This window comes from Mycteria americana, chromosome 4, assembly GCF_035582795.1.
Source record: "Mycteria americana isolate JAX WOST 10 ecotype Jacksonville Zoo and Gardens chromosome 4, USCA_MyAme_1.0, whole genome shotgun sequence".
Lineage (NCBI taxonomy): Eukaryota > Metazoa > Chordata > Aves > Ciconiiformes > Ciconiidae > Mycteria > Mycteria americana.
The window spans coordinates 30421586-30444826 of record NC_134368.1 but is presented as its reverse complement, the minus strand read 5'-3'; the positions used below and the strand labels follow the sequence as shown (position 1 = coordinate 30444826).

General features: G+C 44.0%; 1 protein-coding gene and 1 long non-coding RNA gene across 4 annotated transcripts in view; one reads left to right on the top strand and one right to left on the bottom strand.

The window, feature by feature from the left end:
• Positions 1 to 64: 64 nt before the first annotated feature.
• Positions 65 to 22881, top strand: LOC142409045 (uncharacterized). Its single transcript, XR_012775492.1, has 3 exons — positions 65 to 498; positions 12633 to 15513; positions 22776 to 22881. It is a non-coding gene; the product is annotated as an uncharacterized LOC142409045 (long non-coding RNA).
• The window catches only part of SLAIN2 (SLAIN motif family member 2), a 35303-nt gene continuing 30323 nt past the window's right edge, over positions 18262 to 23241 (bottom strand). For all 3 annotated transcript variants that reach the window (XM_075500038.1, XM_075500039.1, XM_075500040.1), the window contains 2 exons: positions 20937 to 21255; positions 18262 to 19596 (listed from right to left, as the gene is read on the bottom strand). In XM_075500038.1, the coding sequence (XP_075356153.1) occupies positions 19530 to 19596; positions 20937 to 21255 (386 nt within the window). In that variant the 3' untranslated portion in view covers positions 18262 to 19529. The remainder of the gene's footprint in view (positions 19597 to 20936; positions 21256 to 23241) is intronic.

The window sequence follows — 23241 nt, the reverse complement described above, 5'->3', positions numbered from 1 at the left end:
CGTGGGCGGCGTCTCGCTGCCGCCTCGACGGCGGGCAGCGCCCGGCCGCCAGCGCCGCCCGGCCCCGGCGGAGGGAAGCGCAGGCGGCGGCGGGGGCTCAGGGCCGGAGCCCCCTGCCCGGCGCCGCCCCCGGCAGCCCGCCTCTGGAGCCGCGCAGCCTGCCGAGGGCCGGGGCAGGGCCCGGCTTCTCCGGCGGAGGGGCTGCGGTGGCAGCACCAAAAAGGCGGGCAGCGTCGCGGTGCCACCCGCTGTGGGTGGGCAGCGTCTGTCCCCCTCTGCTGAGGGGGCCCGTTCCCCCTCCCGGCAAGTTGCCGGCTGCTGTGGAGGCTGCAGGAATGGGTGAGGAAGGATGAAAAGCTCTTTTCGGAGTTCGGGGAGGCACCGCTTTCTGCTGGTGGGGTCCCAGAAGCTTGTAAGGAGAGGCAGTACCCTCATAGGGCAGTCGATGCACGCGGAGGAAGCAGACAAGCTCGCAGGCACACAAGTATTCAAACCAGGGTAAGAAATGTTGTCCATCACCCAAAAATCACATCCGAGAGTGATTACAGTGTTGTCAGTCATAAAACCGTGCTTAAAAAGTTTATGTTTCCCCTATTTCATACTTTTCATTTAATAATTGTGTGTCGCCCTGTTCCTTCAAAAGCGAAATGCTGCATGGGATGCCAGGCTGGGCTCAGGAGGGCAGGAGCTCCCGAGAGAGAGGAGGGCAGCCGCCGAGAGCAGGATGGACATTGGTGACTCTGTGCACTTGGCACCACTACTGCCCGTGTCTCAGGAGCGTAACCATCTTTTCTTCTTCAACCCAGAGGATTTAGAGGGTTCGCAACCACTGCTTCACACCACCGCTCCTGGGTGGGGGTGGCTGGCTCAGCACGTAGCATCCCCCGGGGCTGCCCCTTGGCTTCCACCCTGAGCCTGCTGCTCTGCTCCGTGTGGAGGGAGCGTCTCGGGTCGCAGCTCAAGGAGGATGCACCGCATTTAAGGAGAGAGCCCACGGGAGCCGCCCTGACCGACTGCTCGCCTTAAGCTCCATCGGACAGCAAGTTTCTCAAAAATTTATTTGGGTAAAATTTTAGGCTGTCCCAGGATTCGAGTAGAAATTACTGGTGACTCAAGAGAAAAACAGACTATTTGCTTATTAAACCTTTAATTCTTACTTGGGGCACAGGCGACACAAAAAGTGCAAGTAGTACCTAGTGACAAAATCCTGGATACGGCAACTTGGCCAAAATGATGCCAAGTTTAATATTGTTCTGCCTGTGTTTCCTTGTCGTTAGCTTGAGGAGAGCACAGGGAAGATGAGTCATCAGAGCTGAAGAACCAAATAGGATCCAGATTGCTTTAGTTCATTCATATTTTTGGGCTCTGTGTGCTGCTAGGCTAGGGCACCATGGTGTCTGGTTGGCTTTCTGAGCCAACAGCATCCTCTGGACTTAATTTTCAGGTCTGAGTATGCAGAAAAGTGCTTGCAGTGTGTTTCTTGTGTTTCTTGAAGTCTTACTGCTGCTGTATCGTATCCCATCCTTTGTGTAGCCAATATTTGGCTTCCCAACATGCAGGTCATTTGCTTATCATACCCTCCCTGGTTTGTAAGTAATGCCCATGCAGTTTCCCTGTGGCAGGACCAAGAAGGGATCACCGTGGGTGAGCCCAGGCTGGGTCAGTTGTGTGGAGCACAAGGCAGCTGCTTATCGAGCAGGTGTGAAGGGCGCAGGCCAGGCCTCCTGTTTTATCTCTGAGCATCACTCCCCAAACTCCCCGCTGGAACAGGGCTGGTCGTGGGAAGATATTTTTGTGTCGTAACGTATAACATATCATATAGGCAGTTATAGGAGGAGTTCAGTAAACCTAGATACAGTGGAGCAGATGTGTCCTGTTTCAGAGCCCACCCAGTCATCGGAAACTTCAGTTTCAAGGGACACTGAACTATAGCGTTTCTAACAGGAAAATGTTGTGAATGCATCGTAACAAATCAAGACCTCTTGAGACTTTTCTTAAAATTTATCAGCTGAAATTCAAACTTAACTCTCAGTTTAAACAAGAGCAGTACTGCTGACTTCAGAGAAAGCCAAGTCTGAACCCAGCTGATGTGCTTCGCTAATTGTCCGTCCAGCAGGTACCGGCACTGCAGGCAGCACCTGGCATATTTTCACACCCGGTGTGTAGAGTGAAAAAATGTTATATCTGCTGCTGAGCATGGTTCTTGTCTCTTTCACTTGCTGCAGGCTTTCCCAATATGTCATTGTTAAAGTACAGTCTGGAGTCTGGAGTGATGCTAAGTAGTTTTGCAGCATCTGGCTGCGAGGCAGCCGGCTCACACGTAGTGCGCACCACGATGTATATCAATCAATGGCTAATTCCTTCTCTGTTTTCTTTTGTGGAGGGCAAGAGAACGCATACTGCCTGCCCTGCTATTACTGGAAGCAACAGGTTGACTATTCAAGTATAAAAGGACTTGGCAAATAAAACTGATCATATATCATTCTCAAATTATTTCTTGTTAATCCTTCTGTTGAAAAATGGGTGAGAGGATAAGAGATAGCGAGAGCAAGAAGAGGGAGGGAAAGGACTCATTGAAATACGAGCTTGTTGTATTTTGTATCTTATAAATAATATTGCCTTATATTATTCTTAGGAGGGGTTTGATTTCCACAGGAGAGCACCTGTGCTACAAACCGGTCTGGAGTAGTCCTTCATACACTAGGAATTTTGTTTGCTCTTTTATGACAGGAATTTTTGTGCCTTCTCTTTATTTAAATGGAAACAAAGGTGAAAAATAGAGGATAGGTTTGTAAGGAATTTTGACAGTGCTGTAAGAAATGAGCAAAACGACCTTGCTGTTCATGCGGCTAGTGACTGCTCCGGCACGGTGTGTGGAGATGTTGGTTGAATCACTCGCTTCTCCTGCCAGAGACTAAAAGCATCTGGCACAGCCCAGCATTATTACAAAATTGCAGTCATTGCATATATGCAATGAGGTCCCTTCAGTGTCCCCCGAGGGAAGTCGCTGTGGGTGTCGTGCGCTCTGCTGAATTTGGGGCGACAAGAGGAGGTTCGGTGTGCGCAGCCGTTATGCCCCTCACTCCGTGGGCTTAGGAGCCTGGGGCAAGAAGGGTTGGTTTGCAAATCCCAAGCAGCTATGGATGAGGCAGGAACAGGTAAATCATAGTCTTGGAAGCCTAAATCCCGACCGCATTGCGCTTCAGGTGCATGCACGCTGTGTTTATGAGCACTACGTAAAAGCAGGATGATGGAGTGGGGTGAGGGGGTGAGAAAGCAAAGGGCAGGCACCCCCGCTTTTCCCGCTCTTCCCATTTCAGCTCGGTCTCCATTTCAGCTCCCCGCTCCTCCCGCCCTGCCTCATTACGTGCTGTGCCCGGGTCTGCGGGGAGCGGTGGAGCTCAGCTGCTGCGGGATGGCGTCATCCGCCCATAAGTCATGCTTCGCCTCTCGGCATGTCCGTGCCGGCTGATTTGTGGAGCTGTGCCAGGCGTTTGCAGAGGAAGAGAGGCCTCCGGAGGATAGTCCTGGAGGATGGAGAACTTTTGGTCAGTACCTTTTAGTGGTGGGGCTACTAAAGAGGCTGGGACAAAATGCTGCTGTGAAAGTGATGTTCAGGTGAGACCTAGCAGGAGTAGTTCCTGATTTTCATGGGACATATAATTCCTTTGTTTCTACTTCACTTGCTATGCACCTAGGTTATGGATAGAAATAAAAATCAAATTTAGGACTTAATAGGACAGTAATCATTTTCCATGGGGGAAAAAAAGTCTTTGCCGTTGTTGTCTTGGATTAAAATAATCCTTAAGGTGTATCACGTGATCCCCTACATGAAGTTTAGCGTAAACTTGTGGTAAGATCCATGAAATATATATGCCCATTCTTATTCATAACTGAAATCCAGAGCGGTTATTTTTGTGGCTTAGGAGAGTTAGGAATTGGAGCATAATTGTGCAGAGATACTGGTGATTTTGCTTGTTCTTCCATGGTTGTCTTTGTGCTAGGAAGGACGCATCAGCTGGTCCTTTGCTGACCCAGGTCCCTCTCTGATACCTGGCTCCCGCTCCCGCTCGCAAGAGCAGCAGCACAGAGGGGACTTTGCACCTTTTGCCACCCCCAGCCCATAGCCCACCTTCACTGAGCCAGCGGCCAGCAACTATAAGATCTTAGCAGTCATGGCTTTTAATTTTTTTTTTAAATTTTACATTGTTTGGGAGCTGGTTCACTAAACAGGCAAGCAAATACATTTTTTAAATAAGATGAAGCACTGAGATCTGTGCCATTAAGTTGTTCCTAAGAAACCTTTCCAGCCAGACAGACAGAACCTGCCTTGGTGAGGTTGTGCTGATCGATCGACGTTGCTCCTGCCCTAAACCGCTTGTGTTTCACACGAAGGCGGAGGGCAGTTGGATCACGTAGGTGGAGAACACGCACGAGCTGTGGGTTTCCCGTTAGTTCATTGCTCCCGCAGCTGTCTGTAGCGCAGGAGGGCTAGGACAGACCTGCCTTCCCTGCCTCCCAGGCTTCTCTGCTGCTCTTCAACGTGACACCTGGCCCCATGGCAGCCTTGTCACGCCTCGTCCCAAGCTTGCTTTTCTTAAACTCCCCTCTGTCCTGTCCTTAGCATGGCGCCGCAGCTCGACCCTGCTCGGTAAATCTCCACAATAATCAGCATCTTTTCTCCCACGGCCAGCGTCCTCAACCAGACCCAGGGTTTGCATTTCAGGGTGGGGAAAATTAGATACGTGTCCCTTCCTCCCCTCCTTGGCGGGAGTCATCGCTGCGTCCCTGTTGTCTCCTCTACAGCTGGGATCCCACCAGATCATCCTTCCCTTCCCTCGACCCAGGTGGCAAAGGCATCCAGGCACCCTCCTCCTCCTCCCTCCTCCGCTGCGCTGCGTCTGCCTCTCCTCTTCCCTGCTGCCTTTGTGATTTCTCCGTTCATGGGAATCCCGTCCCCTTCTCCCTCCGATTCCTCTGCCAAATGATGCCTGTTTCAGTCCAGCTCTACTCCGTATTTACGCCTCCCTTGGGAGCAGTGCTCTGCCACTCATAGCCTCCGAGATTTTATTAAATTGAAGTGGTGTGGAAGGGAAACAGCACAAGCCTCATTACTCGGCTGTGCTGTCTCCTTCATGTCCCGGCTATCTGTTCAGTCTCTCTGAGCGGCTGGGTATGGATCCTTTCACTGAAGCTCTGGGTTAGCAGTCAAGGGCAGAAATTATTATGATAAAACCCTCCAGTTATACTTGGTGTTCCCCCATGTTTATTTTTAAGATGTCTGGAGATCATTAATCAACAAGTGCATGACGACTCGGGTGGTTGCAATGTTCCAATAATTCATAATTAGAATGAAGTGTTTAAGGCTGCGTGATCTGCCTTTTAAAAATGAGATGAAGAGATCTTTTGCCAACCATCCCATTAGAAAAAGGCTCCTGGGCCATGAAAGGAGATGAAATCGGGATCACTGAAGAGTAATTTTGTAAATTGATTGCTGACTGTCATTTGTTGAGGCAGTTGTACCCCTACAACTGTAAAACAATTACTAGCAGCAATTTTTTTCTTTAAGCAATTAAATGCCTGTCCTGTTTTCAGCTAGGACAGAGTTAATTTTCTTCCTAGTAGCTGGCATAGTGCTGTGTTTTGGATTTAGTATGAGAATAATGTTGATAACACACTGATGTTTGGGTTGTTGCTAAGTGGTGTTTACACTGGTCAAGGACTTTTCAGCTTCCCGTGCTCTGCCGGGTGCACAAGAAGCTGGGAGGGGGCACAGCCAGGACAGCTGACCCCAACTGCCCAAAGGGCTATTCCATACCATATGGCATCATGCTCAGTATAGAAACTGGGGGAGTTGGCCGGGGGGGCAGCAATCAGTGCTCGGGGACTGGCTGGGCATCAGTCAGCGGGTGGTGAGCGGTTGTATCACTGTTGGTTTTTTTTCTCCTGGGTTTTTTTTCCTCTCTCGCTCTTTTGTTGTATTCCTTCTCATTACAATTTATTATTATTGATTTTTTTTTTGTTCCAATTATTAAACTTTTCTTATCTCAACCCACAAGTTTTCTTACTTTTGTTCTTCCAATTCTCTCCCCCATCCCACCGGGGGGGGGGGGGGGGGGGAGGGTGAGTGAGCGGCTGGGTGGTGCCTAATTGCCGGCTGGGGCTAAACCACGACAGTCCTTTTTGGCACCCAACGTGGGGCAATAAGGGTTTGAGATAATAACAGATTAACCAGAGCGTATCAAGGAATTTAGATCTGTTAGTAGTTGTGGGCCACGATATTGATTCATCTGTTCTTGATACTGGTTTACCTGATCTGCACCATGCTCATTTTTTTGCTGTACATGTTAAAAAATGGGTGTTGGTTTTTGCCGTTTGCTGTGCTCTGCTATGATTAGTGATGTTTTGCCTGCGAGATTTGTTATTAAAACAGAGACCTTGGGTTTATTTTGGTATCTAAGTGCTGTACTGAAACCATTACTGTACATCGGGTACCACCTTATGGAAACAATTAGCAATTATACTTCTTCCTCTGAGAGAACTGGAAACTCTATCCCAGCCGAAACCAGGACAATGCCTTGATGTGAGATACCTTTACCTAAATTCAAATAAGAAATAATTCTGCCTTAGACAACTGTTCCCTTTTGTTGCCATTTGATCTTTTTCTAGAGTTGGAATATTATCAGGATTAAGATGAAAAGCCATAATAAAATAAATGACCTGATGACTAATGCATGCCTTGGTCCAGAAGAGCCAAAATTAGCATCCTGTCCAGGCAGGCAGGGACAGGAGGTGAGATGAGGCTGCCTCTGAAGGCACTGGGTTCAGTTTTAAAAGTCAAATGGTATTCTGCACCGCAGGCGCAGGTCTCGCTTCGGCTCTCGCAGGCAGACGGTCTTAGCCGTACCTTAGCCAGGCACGTCCTGGCCGTTGCAGTCCTCATTTACCTCCTGCGAGCGCCACAAACAGCCCGTTCCGCATCTGCGGGAGCGGGGGGAAGGTGCGGAGGGACCCTGATGGCTGTGGGGGGACAGGGGTGTCATCGAGGCCAGAGGGCACGCTAACCATGGGGTGCGCACCATCTGCTAAATGCGGCAGCTTTCGGATGCACGTGCAGTTGCAGGCCCAGATCCGGCTGGGTCGATTGGCTTCCATTGCCCATGGAGGCTCCCAGCCCCCTCTTAATTTCCTATGCAGGAACCTGGTCAGGGTTAGGGACATAAATCAAGGGAGGTAAAATGGAGGTAGATCACGCAACTGTGGTTGTGTGCCTATAAAATCTGTATTTGGGGTTTTGCAAAAAAATGCCAGGTCAGAGTAAATGACACCAAAACTGTATTGTCCCACAGCTTAAATGTCACAAAACGCAGAAGTAAATTTAATAATACCTACAGCAGCGTTTGTTTTATAGAGTATTCATTTAATTGGAACAAAGACAGCCCGAAGACAAATTACATCCCTCTCCCCCCAAAGCTTTCTTCATATTAAAAAGGATGTTAATGGTAAACCCCATGGGAAAGATAAGAGTTAATAGCATCGATAGTCTATCTCAGGTTACGCAAAAAAAATCTTTGCACTCAGTTGTCATTTGTATCGCTGCATCGAAGGTGCCTCGATGTGGACTAAGACTGTTTTGTGTTAGAAACTGTACAAACATAGGTTAAAAATGTTTCTTTTCCTGCTGCCAAATTTTTGCAGAATAATAAAAATTAATATCAGTAATGCTGATCAACGAATAAGCAAGCCCTCCAAAATAGGTGCCCTATTACCTAAATTAAATCTCAAGCTGTCTACAAAGTAAATCTCAGACAAATGGGAAGAACTAAATCTCAAACATAATAGGAATCTCTTAATAATTGTCTTAGATAATATTGTATATTAATCCCATGAAAACAGCCTTGACACACTATGTTATGTGCATTTTTAAAACCATGATAAACTGGGATTTTTTTAATAACCTAAAGAATCTTTTCAATTTTGAACCTATGGTATCAGTAGAACTTGCATGTCACTGCAGCTGAGGAAGATGGGCCCTGGGTTTTGTATACCTGTTGATTTGCCAGGAAGATGAAAGCGTGGCTGTCTTAGTCAACAAGATCTTTTATTTCCTTTTTGGGGTGTACAAGCAGAAATGGCGGGTATGAAGCCAGAAGGATATTTCTTCCTGCCTGAGGCGGCCACTCTGCCACTAGTTGAAAGACTCGTGTCTTTACAATAACCCGACAAGTCCACAGAGATACCATGGGTTTCCGCTGCTGTCAGAGAGATTCGGATTAGATACTGATGGGGCGAACAAAAATAATGGTGCTGAAGGCTGGGACCAGCTAGCCTGGGGCGGCAGCGGCCGTCTCCCAGGAAGGGTCAGGCAGGCAGCTCTGTGGCAGGGTGAGCTGCAGCCCCTGACTTTGCTTTGGGGTGGCGCGGCGGGACCGGGTGACCCCGCAAAGCTCCTCCCGGCCTCCGGTTACCCCAGTTCTCTGGTACCTTGTGCGAATGCTCCTTGTCCTCCGCTGCGACGCCCGTCGGTATTGATAAAACTTCAGGTCTCTCTGTGGTGTAACTGCGCTTGCGGTCGTAGCTGCTGGCAGCACCTGGGGGATCACGGGGATCTGGCCAAGCTGCGAATGTCAGGAGGGGTTCACAGCCCAGAAATGAAGACTGCGGCCTGAACCGCTTGCGAATTTTATTAAGCTGGCAGCATCTTGCGTGCTGCCTGCCAGATGACAGGCTTTGGACAGAGCTGTTTAAGACTGAGTAGTCGGAGGAAGGAATAAAAAGCCCTCGGCCCTTTATTTCAGGGTAAAAGAATTCAAGAAAAACAAAAAATCAGAATAAACATGTACAAAACGGGCACCTTAAGAGCTCCTTACCTTTGCTCAGTCCATGATAATATCAGAAAGCAAAAGATTAGAAATATCATTAAATTTATTTTAATGTATTAAATTAATAAATAATATTATAATAAATAATAAATTAAATAATAAAAATATATAACATTTATTACAAATACACTTTTTAACATATAATTTCTAAATAAGATATTTGAAACATATGTTTTACCCATATATACATGGGTAGCCTAAATGCTGAGTAATTCTCAGTAGGACAGTCTTGCTGCTGAAGTCGATGCAAACCGGGACCATAGGAGTAGCTACCCAAAGAGGTATGTAAGGTACCGGTGCTCAGCGTTTCCACCCAGGTGTGAGCGGTACTGTGCAGTAATCCCAGGCCCAGAAGGGAAGTCCACCCAAACAAACCCTGCCCAAACCCCTCCAGGCAAGGGAGCCCCGTGCAAGACAGGAGCCGGGGATGGACAGGGAGATAACAGAGTTGGAAATACAGACGCTCCTTCTCGCAAAGCAAATTGCTTCAAACTGATACCAAGAAGCCCAACAAAACCAGGTCCCAAAATGCTAGGTGCTAGGCAAAACCAGCTGGGGAGGGGTTTCTGTCCTTCCCCATTCCCCAAAGGGTTTATTACCAAGCACAAAGATACAGGATCATTACATTATCATGCTCACGTACAGCTGGAGAAGTAATACATTGAGATTAATTCAATTTGCTTGAGATCACACTGGAAATGGTGGCAAAGCTGCACGCTGGAGACAAGTGCACTGAGTTCCAGCACGTACCTTACTCCCCAGGAGTAAACACGTACAGCGTGATCCCTTCATCACAAAAAAATCTCTGTGTCTCCACAACTGCTAAACATCCACAGAATCAATTTTCACTTGTAGTTTCTTGAAGTATTTGAGCGGTATTGCTGAAACCCTCCGTAGGACGTGCCGTAAGCCACGAGCAATCAATCACCTTCAGTCTCTACGGACACGTACGAATTCTGCCCCCAGAGCAGCTCCGCAGCGAGGACGACTCGCTGCCCTCCTCCAGCAAGCAGCCACAACCAAGCATGGGGGTTTCATTGCAAGGACTTCTTTAAACCCTTTGATTCGGTGGCACAGCAAAGACGTCCCAGCACTTTTGTCCCTTCAGGAGGAGAGGCTGCCTCGCAGCCCACGGCTGCTCCCTGTCCCCGCAGCACGCTGGCACTCACTGTTAGCATCCTCGTCCTTTTCTTTTCAAATTCAAGAGCTTTTTGGCAGGGATCTCACCCTTTACTAGATAATAAAATATATTATCTTAGAACTAAGGGGCAGATTTTAGAAAGACCTTAAGTAACCAAAAATTCAATATTTTAAGGGTACAATGAACAGTAAGAGCAGCTGGGCAACCAGCGTACTGAGCGCTAATATACCAAATGCAAATTCCACTGTCGCTTGTGTGAAAATGCAGGTCGCAGCTGAGCGCTTCCCAGTGGATTTCTTGGATCAGATGCCCAAATCTGGAAGCCCTGAGAAGCCAGGCTCTGCAGAAAAGGAGACTGGCCCGTCCTCCCCGTTGCAGAGTAGTACCGGCATCAGTTTGCAGGCGCTGCTGTTGCGCCAGGGCTGAAGCAGCCTCTGTGCGACACGGGCTCTACCCCTGTAATGTCACAGCTGTGCCGGTGGCGGTGGGAGCTGGTGGCTCATTGCTACACTCAGGTTGTTCAGAGGAGCTGCTCTGGAGGTGGGCTCTGCCTGCTCTGGAGACAGGCTGTACTCGAGGGCTGCGTTAACTGCAGGTGGACCCGCCGTGGAAGAGGAGAGAGGGGTGTATTTCTTGGGTGATCCGCGCCAGCTGTGAGTAGCTCAATACAAGCCTTTTTACCTCCTGCAGTCCTGAGATGATGCTGTGTGATGCTACACGTTTAGTGGGAAAAAGCCAGACCAGTGGGAAAATATGTCTCAAATCTTGAAACATTTCAGGAGGTTTAAATCCACCTGACACTGAGTAAAAAGTCTAACAGGGATATTTTGGACTCCGTGATATGTATGAAAAATAAAAAGTCCTAAATCATAAAATCTAGACAGCAAGAGTAAAGTAGCAAAACTGGCATTGGAGCAGTCATTGATAAGCTGGGGTGTAGCCTGGCATCTGTAAGAATGAAAGATGATGTGCAGGAAAGATACACTGCATTTTCTCTCTTCTCTTTTAAAGTCCCATACCTGTACGAGGGGTGGTTTTTATGGCCAGCTGTGCGCGGCTTGGTCTTCCCTCAGCGTGGGGCTTTCCTGGCATAAATGCAGCTGTTGTTACATTCATTCAGGCCCTTATGAACAAGTCTGTCTAAGTTCAGGACGATGTGGTGAATTGAAGCTGAACTAGACCGAGCTTTGGAGCGAAAAGCACAGAGACAGCAAGACCTCCCTCTAGTGTCTGGAGAGTCCTGGGAAGGAAGCAAAGAGAGAAAAAAAAGAAAACCCAGCAATATTTATGAGTTTAAAAAGCAGGGAGGAAAGACAGTAAAATAGAAGGGCTAAAAACAGAGTGTGTAAATGGGCTATAAATGTCACCTACCTGTTTGTTTGACTTTTGAAATGAGGTTACTGGTAGCCAGATTTCAGTGATTTGCTGTGGTAATTAATGTTATTTAATTAGCTTCATAATAAGGCGGATGCAGTGAGTGGGAACACGGTGATAGAAAGAATCTGCTAATGAAAAAAACTTGAGAGACTTTGAGGGGGGTGGGCAGCACAGAAAAATGGCCTGGGCGAGGAGTGGGCGAGATGGGCTGAGCCCAGGCCCCGCAGAGGTCTGAGCCCTGCAATGAGAGCCACTTATTTTTTGTACTTCAGTGCTACCGTTGAGGCACTCAGCCCAGGGAAAGGAGCCTAAGCTGACGTGGCACCTCTGTCAAGGTGGGAAAATAAGGGTTAGAAATCAGTAGAGCCTACTACACAGTAGCAAGCCTTGAGCAGTAGGTTGCAAGGTGGTGGGGGGTTTTTTTGTTTGTTTGTTTTGGGGGTTTTTTTGGAAAAGGAGTTTTCCATGTTTTCTAGTGACAGTGTGCCATTGGGCAGGAAGGCTGGCACTGATGGTTGGGCGGTGCAAGTGCCTGCAGAGGGCTGTACTTCACTGCCCTGGGCAAATTTTCATGTGGAGATAAACCCTGGTGAGAGGCCCACCAGGTATCGATTAAATCCCTGTGTTCTGCTCAGGAGAAAGTAACCTGAATTTGCCAGCCCTTAGCAGAGCCTTGTGTTACCGAAAGCTGCTTTGCTGCTGAAGGAGAGGGCTGAGCTGGGCTTGGGTTCTTTACCAGACCCACGCCTTTAAGCAAGTCCCTTTTAATATTCCCACAGTATGGTTGGGTACCTGGGCAATACCAGTCATGCTCAGTGGAGCTGAGCCTGTGTGAATGGCAGCATAAATACAGCAACTAAATCTTTCTTGATTTTTTTTTTTGTAAAGGGAAAAGAAAAATCCCTCGACTCTGACATTTACAGTAGACATTATCTGCTCTCTGACATTTGGGCTCATAAACCGAGGTCAACCAAATTTCCGTTCTTAACTTATCCCACTGTCACAGACAAGATATGAACCGGCTGGCCGACCCTTTCCTCTAAATAGCAGCGCACCAGCCCCTCGCTCCCAGCACGCAGGTTATGAAGACTGGTACTTACTTTCAGTGATGATGAACTGAGCCACAAGAAAAGGAGGCATCCTCGAAAGTGTATGGCAGAGCAGGGAACTGACTGAGGGTCTCCTATAGCCCAGTCTTGCACCATAATGAATTTTTTTTTTTGCTCCCACAGGTATTCAGGAGGGCTGCGTGCACTGACTGAGCAGCGCTGGCTCTGCACCAGCAACCTGGGAGGAGCGGTGCAGCGTGTTAGCAATGGCTGCTGTGGCTATACAGCTGCCTCCTCTGCAAGGAGTTTCGGGTAGCGGCCGTGACCGTGCTGCCTGAGCCGCCTGTGCGGGCAGGGGTGTCCTGTGCCTCAGGAGCTGCCGGTTCCTGCCAGCAAGGCTGGGCATGGACAGAGGGGCTGCTCTGGGCTGCTCCTGAGGCTGAGTGACGGTGGTGACGCCACATTGCTGTCACCGACATCCAGGCACAGCTTTAAAAGGACAAGAATCAGGACAAGGTTTTCATAACTCCTTTGCAGACAGGTCAGTTGAAGCAGCATTAACAGTGGGTTTATGTCTGCATTAGCCCAGCGGGGAAATGGATGAACAGAAACAATATAACCTTGCTCTGGGCTCAGTGGTTGGGTGAGTAAATGTAGGGGTAAATGGACAACCGTAGAGCTGAGAAATTTGAAGTTAAGACAGGAGCTGAGGCAGAGCATAAAGAGCTGAGGGTTTGCCAGATCTCCCCCACTCCCTTTTCTTTGAGAGGGGACGCAAAACAGCAGCATGTGCCTCAATAAAATTTCATTTCTAAAGGAGGAGAGTGATGAAGATATATTTAAGATGGCACAAGATACTCCTGTCCTGCTGATCTTCATTAAGACAAACAGCTCTGCTTGAAGAAGAAAGATTATGTAGTGCTCCTTTAACTCGGCATGTACCAGTGCAGCTGGCCTTACCCTCAGCCCTTTACCCAACCAAACTCCTTGTAATCCAGAGCTTGGTCCAGCATCGCTTTCCCCCATCAGCATTTTGGCACCCATCTGGAGCACCGCAAGAGCAGTAGCAGCTGTGAAATGACAGGGCAGTGAATACGGATCAGTTGGATAACTAAGGTTTTGTAATGGGATCTACAGATTTGTTGGCCGAACATCTGAAGGGAAGCAAAGAGGGCCTTGAGACAAATATGGGAGACTTCTAGGAGTGAGTGCAAGTGCGGTGATGCTGAGGTTAGAGCAGGGGGCACCTAGTCCAGCCCAGCAATCTGTCTGTCCGTGGCCAAGGCGGGATGCCTGGGAAGAGCACGAGGCCACAGAAAGCCCAGCGTGCCCGTCCCCCTGACCACAATCCCACCACCGTCATGTCACAACCCAGACGTTTCTCATTCACCTATGTGGCTTTAAGCAGCTAAGGCCATGCAGAGTCCCAAGTCAAGTCATTGCTGACCTACTCCCATATTAATAGGCCCTTTTTTTTTCTTGGGCAGGACAGAGGCAGGAACAACATGGAACACGAATGTCCTTATTCATCTTCCTGTTACTATATAGAGAGTTTTCATGCAAAGAAAACCCAAACCCTAACATGGACCACTTGAATGTTTTTGAAGACATTAGCTGTCCTTACAGAAAGAAACTAGTTGAATTGCTCTATGAATGCTCCTTCCTTGAACACAAAAAAGCAACCTTATGTAGAAACCAACAGAAAAGTGTACTACTTGACTAATTTCACCAAATACTTTTAGCAAGAAAATAGCTATGTCAGACCAAGAAATGCTGGTGCCTTCAGAAACGAGCTATCATTCACATGAGAATTGATTCCGTTCATTTCCGTCAATGGACATAGCTGTAAGAAAGCTTGAGAAATACATTACACTAAGTATCTCCCAAACTGACTGTGAGGTTTAGCTGGCCAGGGTGGCAGGTGTTCACCTGGTTCTCCTCTTGCTGCTGGAGGAACACGGAGGTAGCCGGTGTCAGGCTTCTCGAGACCATGTGCTGGGTGAGGGGAGTAGCTTGTCTGACATCGGACCAAGTCATTTGTACTAGCAAGGTTTTTAAACAGCAGTTTTGTGAAAAGCTGCAATTTTGGCTACAGTCTCAAGAAAATCATGGCAAGGAAAAGGGAAAAGAACAGAAGAATTCAGAGTTTGTATTCCGCATGTTGTGCAGGATGACTGAAAGTTGAGTAACACTGGGGATGGACAGCACAGTCACCTTCTCCATAAGGCACGTACCACTCATCCCTTGTTTTTTGAATCTTACTTGCTGTAGCTGACAACAGAAGTAAGCTTTCAGGGATAATTTAAAAGCAGCAAGGAGGGCTGAACAGACTGGGAGAGAAGGCATCACAAGCCATTCTCTTTTAAGCTTTGTCAGATATTAAAAGCATTTTCCAAAAGAAAATGGAGTTACATACGATTATCTATGTTTATGTTGATAACAGGAGCTCAGCTTACAACAGCAAAAGTATCTTTTGCTTAGTCTTAGTCTTCTGAAAGACGCAGTCCAGTTTTGTGAGTGACACACTACATAGAGAAGAATCTCAGTCTTTCCAGCCTCCAAAGCTCATAATTTTTTTTTCCCCCTGTCATCCACTGTTTGTAACAGGTGTGGATGATGCACCAAGTTGAAAAATCACTTTGCTGGTGAGGAATCATTTTAGCTACCTGTTCCTTTAAATCCTGCTGAAGATCTGCAAATCAGTTTAATCACTAGTCACGTTTTGTGTCCTCTAAGTCCTTAATGTAGTTGCAACAGAGTTTATCATTTAGTGTAAAGAGGACAGTGACACACAGTACAACTGCATGAGATATACCAGGGCTGAAAATACCATTATAAAACAATCCTGTGGAAAGTGAGTCTAATGGAATCTGCTCCTTTCAGTTCTTCAACTCTGAGCAGAGAGCATCTTCCTTACTGTGAAGTTGTGAGTAAAACACAGGTGCTCCAGAGAGCACCCGAATCCCAGCCTCATCTACCTGAAACAAGACTACTACAGAGAGACTGCCTGCCTGTGGGTGTCAGCCTCCTACTACAGAACGGCCAATACACAAGTCAAGAGCAGGTGGGTTCTTCGATTTGTTTTTTAAATTGAAGCAACCTCACATCACACAGGTTTTACTTAAAAAGTAAAAAATAAAATCTCAAGTTTACTCCTGTTCTTACAGATCAAGAGAGGGACAACTAAGACATACTGCTGTCATATTAGTTCCCCACATCTGTTTTTCTCAGAAATACCTCTATTAAAAGATTAGCTTTGAATGATCAAAACTGTACGCTTTGCAGCCACCCCAAGACTTGAGCAGCATAAGCAGCTTCAACCTTCTGCCTCCCTACATGTTCATCACTTATTCTTCTTCACCATTGCAATCAGACTCCTAGAGGGCAACACACTATCAAACAAAATACGACCTAGCACTTCTATACCGAAAACCAAAGGCACTGTCATAACCTTGCTCAGAATAAAAGAGCTGTAAACCCAACATTTTCTATCTTGAGTCTTGCAATATGATGATGATGCTGAATATAAACAATAGTTTAATATAGAAGACTTTGTTACAGAAACCTACTAAAAGAGAAGCAGGGTAAATGGTGTTCGACTGCTGATCTAAAAAGCGATGAGGGAAGGGGGAGCGGACCACATTTTAGAAGCAGTAGGTGTGAAGCCAGCTCTGCGTAAGAAGGTCAGCTAACCAGGAGGAAACATTTTAATCTACTGGCTTAATTACAAGATAGGGGACTGCGCTGGGATAAACAATTAATAGCAAGCCTCACAGGTTAAATTTTGTTAAACAGATTTAATATTAAGTGGCCACCAAATAGAAGTAAACCTGGCTTAACTTTATTAATACCAAGATAAGAAAAAGATGGCATTCACATTACTATTGGATACGTTGCTTTGTAGCAAAATGCAGATTACAGAGAGTTACCAAATTCAAAACAAACTTCTTGCTTGTATGTGAGCCAAAAGATAGAGGCATTCATATATGAGCTACACAAAACGTGTACTTAACAATTCAAAGAAGGCTTACTAGGTACACTTTTCACATTGCTCAGTTTTCTGTATAAATTCCAGAATTTTCAAAATGAAAAATGTTTCATGTGGTGACATGAGCATGAATCCTGTAAAAATAGAAAGGCAGCTTATGTACTTAGAATTGCACAAACAAGTCACTCTGGATGAAAATTCAGAATACAGTTTTTCACATAACTCTGAACTATGCATCGTCCTTCCAGAGCAGAGGCACAACACAAGTCTACCTCAGTCTGTCAATGGCATCGCAGATTTCACCCAAATACAGCATTGTACTCAGTTCATAAATTACAGGGGGCAGAAGCTGATGTTGGTAACTTCTGGAAAAGTGAATATGGTTCTTGAAAAACAACCCAAGCAACCAACCAAGGCCTAAACCAATACCCTCTAGATTTCTACAGGCTTTGAAAAACCATTTGTTATAAAAATAACGATCCAGGAAGTATTTTGTGGTAAGAATATTTTATATATTTTTTTTTACACTTTTAACACTTACAAAAACATTCAAACACAAAAAAAAATTAAATAACTTTGGAAGCAGAACAAGTCCTTCTGCCTACACACATACAACAATTCCAAGCTGTTGGCACAAAAAGTAATCCACATTCATAAAATCCTTACTACTATATCAAACATAAGTTAAGTAAATCATAGGCACTAGTTTATCAAATCCATATTTCCACACTTCTGCAGTAAATCTCTAAACACAGAGCCCCATGATTTCCTGATATCAATAAACTGGTAATGCACAAAGGCTTTCTAGTAAACAGACAGTCTGTCTTCTCAGGAAGTCATTTGCTGTATTTCAGGGGGAGAACAGCAGAGAAAAGAATCCTTATAAAACTTAAGCTGAACTTACCCAAGTGATGAATTACTTAACTTAAGGAAAGGTACACAACAGTTTGATGCAGCCATGGTAAAACCCCCAATATCATAATCTAAACTGACTTTCAACATTTAAAAGTCAATCAAGTGTTTGATAAAATCCACCAATTAAAATTCACCTTTTTTCAATGAGGACTGCAGCATTGCTTTGTAAAATGCTGAAATGTTAAAATTCGAGCTTTAGTGAGAGTATGCGCATTTGATCTAGTCCTCTCTTCTGCTTAATAGTGACACCAGATACTAACTGACATCCATTATCTGTGCCAGCAAATGATACCAGGCTAGATTAGTGGTATGTACTGGTCTACTGGTGCAAGGTAGTTTCTTTACCCCTGCTGAAATCTTACTGAATTACAGTATATTTGATACCCTGACTTTGAAGTCTCAGCACAGATCTTGGTCTGGAGTGTGAAGTCATTCATCAACCCAAAGTTTGCTTGAGTAATTAGAGCTGCAAATTAGTCTCCACTCCTTCCTATTTGGCTTCTTCCAAGTCAAGTAGTATTGCATGGCTTTTCATCCAGGACTATATTAATGCTGGCCTAAAATTCAAGTGCTAGAATTTCAGGGTTAGTTATCCTCTTAGCGGTGGGAGTCAAAATACACCAGCAGTTCCAAACTCAGATACTAATGGGGTCGAAGGCTACCTACCATCCAATCCAACTTGTAGTGTTCGTCAGTCATTGCACAAAGGATATACCATTCACATTCTCTTACTTCATCAACTGTACATCCAAAATACTGAAAAAGCTTCAAACAAAATCCCTTCCATTTAACTAGTCCCACCCAATACAACTTTAGTTACAAATGTTTGCATGATGTCTTCCAAAACAGAAAACAAAGGTTCAAACGCTAATGAGTGAGTTGTTCTGAGCAAAATGTGTTAGAATAAAGTCAGAGCCACCAGAGGAATTTAATAGCTTGTAAACAGACATAGCAGATTTCATACTCTGTTACCAGTAATGTAAGATACACATATGTAAGGCAAAGTACATATTTAAACACACTTACATGGGCAATATCTTCTGTAAAAATATTTACAATTTAAAATAAACCAATTTAAGAAATGGATGAAAGTAAAAAAATAGGATACAGAAAACTCCCTCATACCATGGAACATCACCTAAATGAATATCATTTGGCATCAAGAGTCAACTCATTACCTTAAAATTTATGTTACAAGTGCATAGTTGTGTTTCCTTCTCCTTAACTATCAGCATTTACAGTTGCTCCAGGCTGCAAGCATAGTGGTATGGTATTAGAACAAATTAACATTACAACTTGCTCTTTCCTTTTTAAGGAAACCTGCTGTAAAAAAAGTTTTTCCCAAATAGTGAGCCATGTGATAAAAATGTGGCTACAATAGCAAAGGCCATCTTTCCTGAGCCAGGAAGGAACTTTTAAGATTAGAAAGATTGTACAACTGATACTAAGCCCTTTTGGCAATCAAACATATAAGAGCATGTAAAGCTGATAAATCAACATAGGAAAGATGCAATCTATACTATTGCATTTGTGTGTGTCTGCTACATTCAAACCTTTAATGTTAATAAAAGCCATGGCTGCTAACTGTTCTGCCTAATCCTCAGAGTAACTTCTGATTCTTTCTGAAGGATGTACGTACCACTTTCCCCAATGAGAATCTCATACAATTGTTAAAAGCAATGTTTCACTAGCACTGTAGCAGTCTGCAATCAGAATGTTAGCTCTGATTAACATAGTCTTGTTTCAATAGTACATATTCACCAATCTTTCTGCTGAATTAAAACAGGCTGAAAATGAAGTTTTGGACAATGTAAGTTGACTGTTATACTTGCTGTTTTTCAAGATGGGCATTTCTTTGGCATTCGTTAGGTTTTTGCCCAGACATTGGCCACTGTCATAAATGCTCATATTGATACATTTTTAGCAAGCAAGAAAAAAAACCCAGAACTGATAGCAATTTAATGTAGAAGTGATTGTATGATCACCAAACATCTGATGTTAGATGTCATTAAAGTGCTGCTTTATAATCTCTGCCAGTTTGTGCTAATTAGAGACAGAGAGGTCTGGAATTTTTACAAATCCCAAAAGTCACATCTGAACAGTTTGTATAATCAAGCTGTCTTAGCCTGGTGAGGAAGCATCCATGAGCACTGGAACTTTGCATTAAGCTTTGCAGTTCAGTAGCAGCCATCTTTCCAACTCTCGTCTTTCACGTTGCCATAGGTTTTGGGAGTGGGTAATGATCTAAAATAAAATGAGATATTTTTCAGTTTCATACATAACTGCTGAAGTCTCCATCTACAATACATAAGAATTTAAACATTTTACAAATAACTGAAATATACACTTCACTTATTTACTTCTCTGCAATATAGTTTACTTAAGATAAACCCCAAAGTATTTTCAGTTTCAGGTTCTGTGTGTTGTATCTTGGCAACTACCACGTCAGAAAAACATCTGCATAAGTAGACAGAAAACTTTTTGCTGTTATACTCTGTTAGAATACAACCTTAATCTGCTGCCATCTAAAAATAGGCCATTTTTTTCACTGATGTATAAACAGGGAAATCCTTGTTTAGAGTACTGCATTTTGCTTACATCAAAATCTTGACATTCATAGATACTTCATTATTGCATTGTGTACAAATACTGCATTATGTACGTAAACTTGCAAAAAAAAAGCTGTGAAAGTTTAATAAGTGAAACACTTTTCTATAAGACAAATTGTGATTTGGACAACCACACTTCGCTACTATTAAGAACTTCCTGTCAAAAACAACTGCTTTTTATTACACAAAGTTTCATACTGCTGACAGTGCAGACTTGGAGTGCAGAACAGAATTCCTCCACTTTGCCTTCAGTGAAAATCCACATTAGCATGAATTTAAAGGCACATATTCTGACTTACGCACCACTTCCTTCTGATTCTCCTGAAGACAAATTGTCCATGTAGCCTTTCCAGTTAATATTTAGTCTCTCTTGTGGTTGTTCTCCAAAACGCTCTGACATTAAGCAACTTCTACAGCTGGGTGCTAGCACAGAGGTTATGTTTGAGCTGAAAATGCTGCATTTATTTTTATGTTAAATTTAGCAAATGCTATGGATGTCTCCTCTGTCCTCATGTGTCTTCCTTCCTAAAGCTTCTAGCTGCCCAAGGAGAGAAACCGTTCTCGCCGTGGTACCACTGATTGACATATGGATTAGAAAAGGAACAGCAATAGTTCTGACTTCAGAACATGTCACTCAGTGCTACAAATGAATTTTCACTTGCCAGCTATATTTTGATGACTTTTTACCACATGCAGACAAATTCAACCCAGACTAAGACACTTTATTTACTTAGTTCAGTATCTTTCATTATTCATTTCACTTTCACTCCTTCACTTTCACTCTCTAATTCCAGAACCTTTTTTTCTCGGTTTTGCTTGAAATCTGTTTTGGAAAAACAGTCACATACTTCACATGGAGGTCTCCATTTCCATTCTAAATACCTAGAGACCAAAATAAGAATTGCAGCACAAATACACAAGGTACAAGATTCATTATTGAAAACTTCAAACTAAGACTGCCTGTTACATACTCACCTGCGAACAGGCTGTGCAAGTTTGCTACGAGGCACTGGGATGCCCCCTGTAGAAGGGGCACTGGGTCTGGGCAAACCACTCCTCATCCCTGCTGTCCCTGCCGGTCTGGTCAGAGTAGTACTGTTAATACTGCTAGCAGGGCTTGGCAAGCCTGAACTCTGGGCTGCAAGAGGCCCTGGTGAAGAACTACTGTGTGTCAGCTGTGTGGCTTCTGGAGAAGCAACTGAACCAGGTCCATGGTTACCAAATGCTTTCACTGGTTGTCGGAGAGCTAGGGGAGATGGTGCTGCAGGTGAGCGGAATTTACTTGAAGAAGGTACTGGAAAATAAAATACAGAAGTTACTTTCAAGCTTAAGTTACAGTATAACTGAAATTAAAAACAGGAAATTACTTCATGTGAAAATTCAAACAATATGGAATGTATAATGAATACAGCCAATCAAGCAGCAATGAGAAACAGGAATTCAGATGTCCTCTTTTTCATGTGTTTTTGATATCATAACTGATGACCCATTTGCTTACTACAAATATTTATTTATCTGGTAATATATAAGTAATACTAGTAAGGCTCTAAGCATTGTATCAGTCAAATCAAAAGAAATGGAGGAAAACATATTTGTTAAGAAGAAATTTAGCTGCTTCAGAAACCCATGAACCTAACTCCCATCCCTGAAAGAACACATTGAATAATACAGGATTCTAGTGTGATACAGTCTTTAAATAGATTCAAAGTGTATATTAGCTTTCAATGATGAAATTCTGAGCGCAGAGCATCTTAATGTTTCTTTTAAACTCTTCTTTTTAACCAAGTCCATTGAATTAGAATTCACCTAAAGATATGGTCACATCCCCGATCTACTGGCTGATGGGGAAAAAAAAAAAAAGATAGGGTCAGCCAACCCCCAACATCAAAGAGATTAAGGTGCTGCTATGTAACTTAAACAAGACAACTATAACAATTTATAGCCTTCCTCTTTTTACAAACATTATCTAAATTATCAGTATAACCAATATCTGAATTCAAATACTCTGTATCTGAGTTAGTATATAAAATATAGGTCTTGTATCAAGTCCTTTCTGGGAAAGGTTAATAAGCCAGTGAAAATCCATTTAGAGGCTTGGACTTACAATACAACACGTTGCCTGTGCAACAAGGTGCACATGCAAATGTACTCCACTAACAATTTATTTTTCTACGATATATCTATTTTACTCAATGCTATTAATGCAACAGCAAGAATTCTTATCATATACTCAGGAATTACTACTGAATTTTAGTAGACAGCTAGCAGTGAACGACAACTGATTCTTACAGCAAAAAGAATGACAAAAAGACTATTCAACAGTTCTTTGATAATGCCAAAGCTTCAGCACAATTCTTCATGAGTGTGAGAAATATTTTCAAAGTATGCATAATGTATCACTAAACAGAATACTTAAAGTAATCCATCATCTTAATTAAATGGTATTTCACCAGCTTTTCAAACTGATTAGCATAGGTCAGTAACAGTCGACAATCAGGAAAGTAAAACAAAATCACATTTAGTGAATTTGCATGAACTATGCTTTTTTCCACTAAATAAACTTTTTTTACATAGAGACCGAAGTTGAGTCCTCTGACAGATGCTGTACATAAAGATGATGGTCCTTCACATAGCTTTTATTATCATTTTAGAAGGTAGATCCACCAAGCGTATGAGGAGTGAGAGAAGGGACAAGTAATGACAGGCATGTGACATCCTAAACAGGGTAGAGAGGAAGCAGTGGCTTTCAGGTTGTATTTTGAAGCCATTCCTTATAGGGGATGTCTAAGAAGATTATTATGTGCCTCACTGCAGATGTGAAGTGGATTTGATTCCTTTCTGGATTATCCAAGAAGGTCTTTCCACTGACAGCGATATCAAATACAGCATGAAGCTGCTCATGGGAAAAGCTGACAAAAAAGGTTGCAGAGATGTCAACAATACATGACAGTTGTTAAGCAGCGAGGAGAATAAATAAAAAACCTTAAAATAAAAAGCTTGGCATCAAGCCAGAGGATGGATTAATGAAAGCATTAACAGCAGAATGACTGGACAAGAGGAGCATCAAAGTGCTCCTAGAACTAAGACAGATTACATATTAGAAGTTTGTAAAATGTGACATTGCCTGTAACATTGATTCAATAGAATCTGCAGAATTTCCAAGTGATTCTACAGTGTAAACATAGGGAGATTTGATCACTAAACTTCTCGTTACAACACTTGTTTGGAACACAAATACAGCATCATATTAGCAACTGACCAGCAGAGCAATGCCACTGTA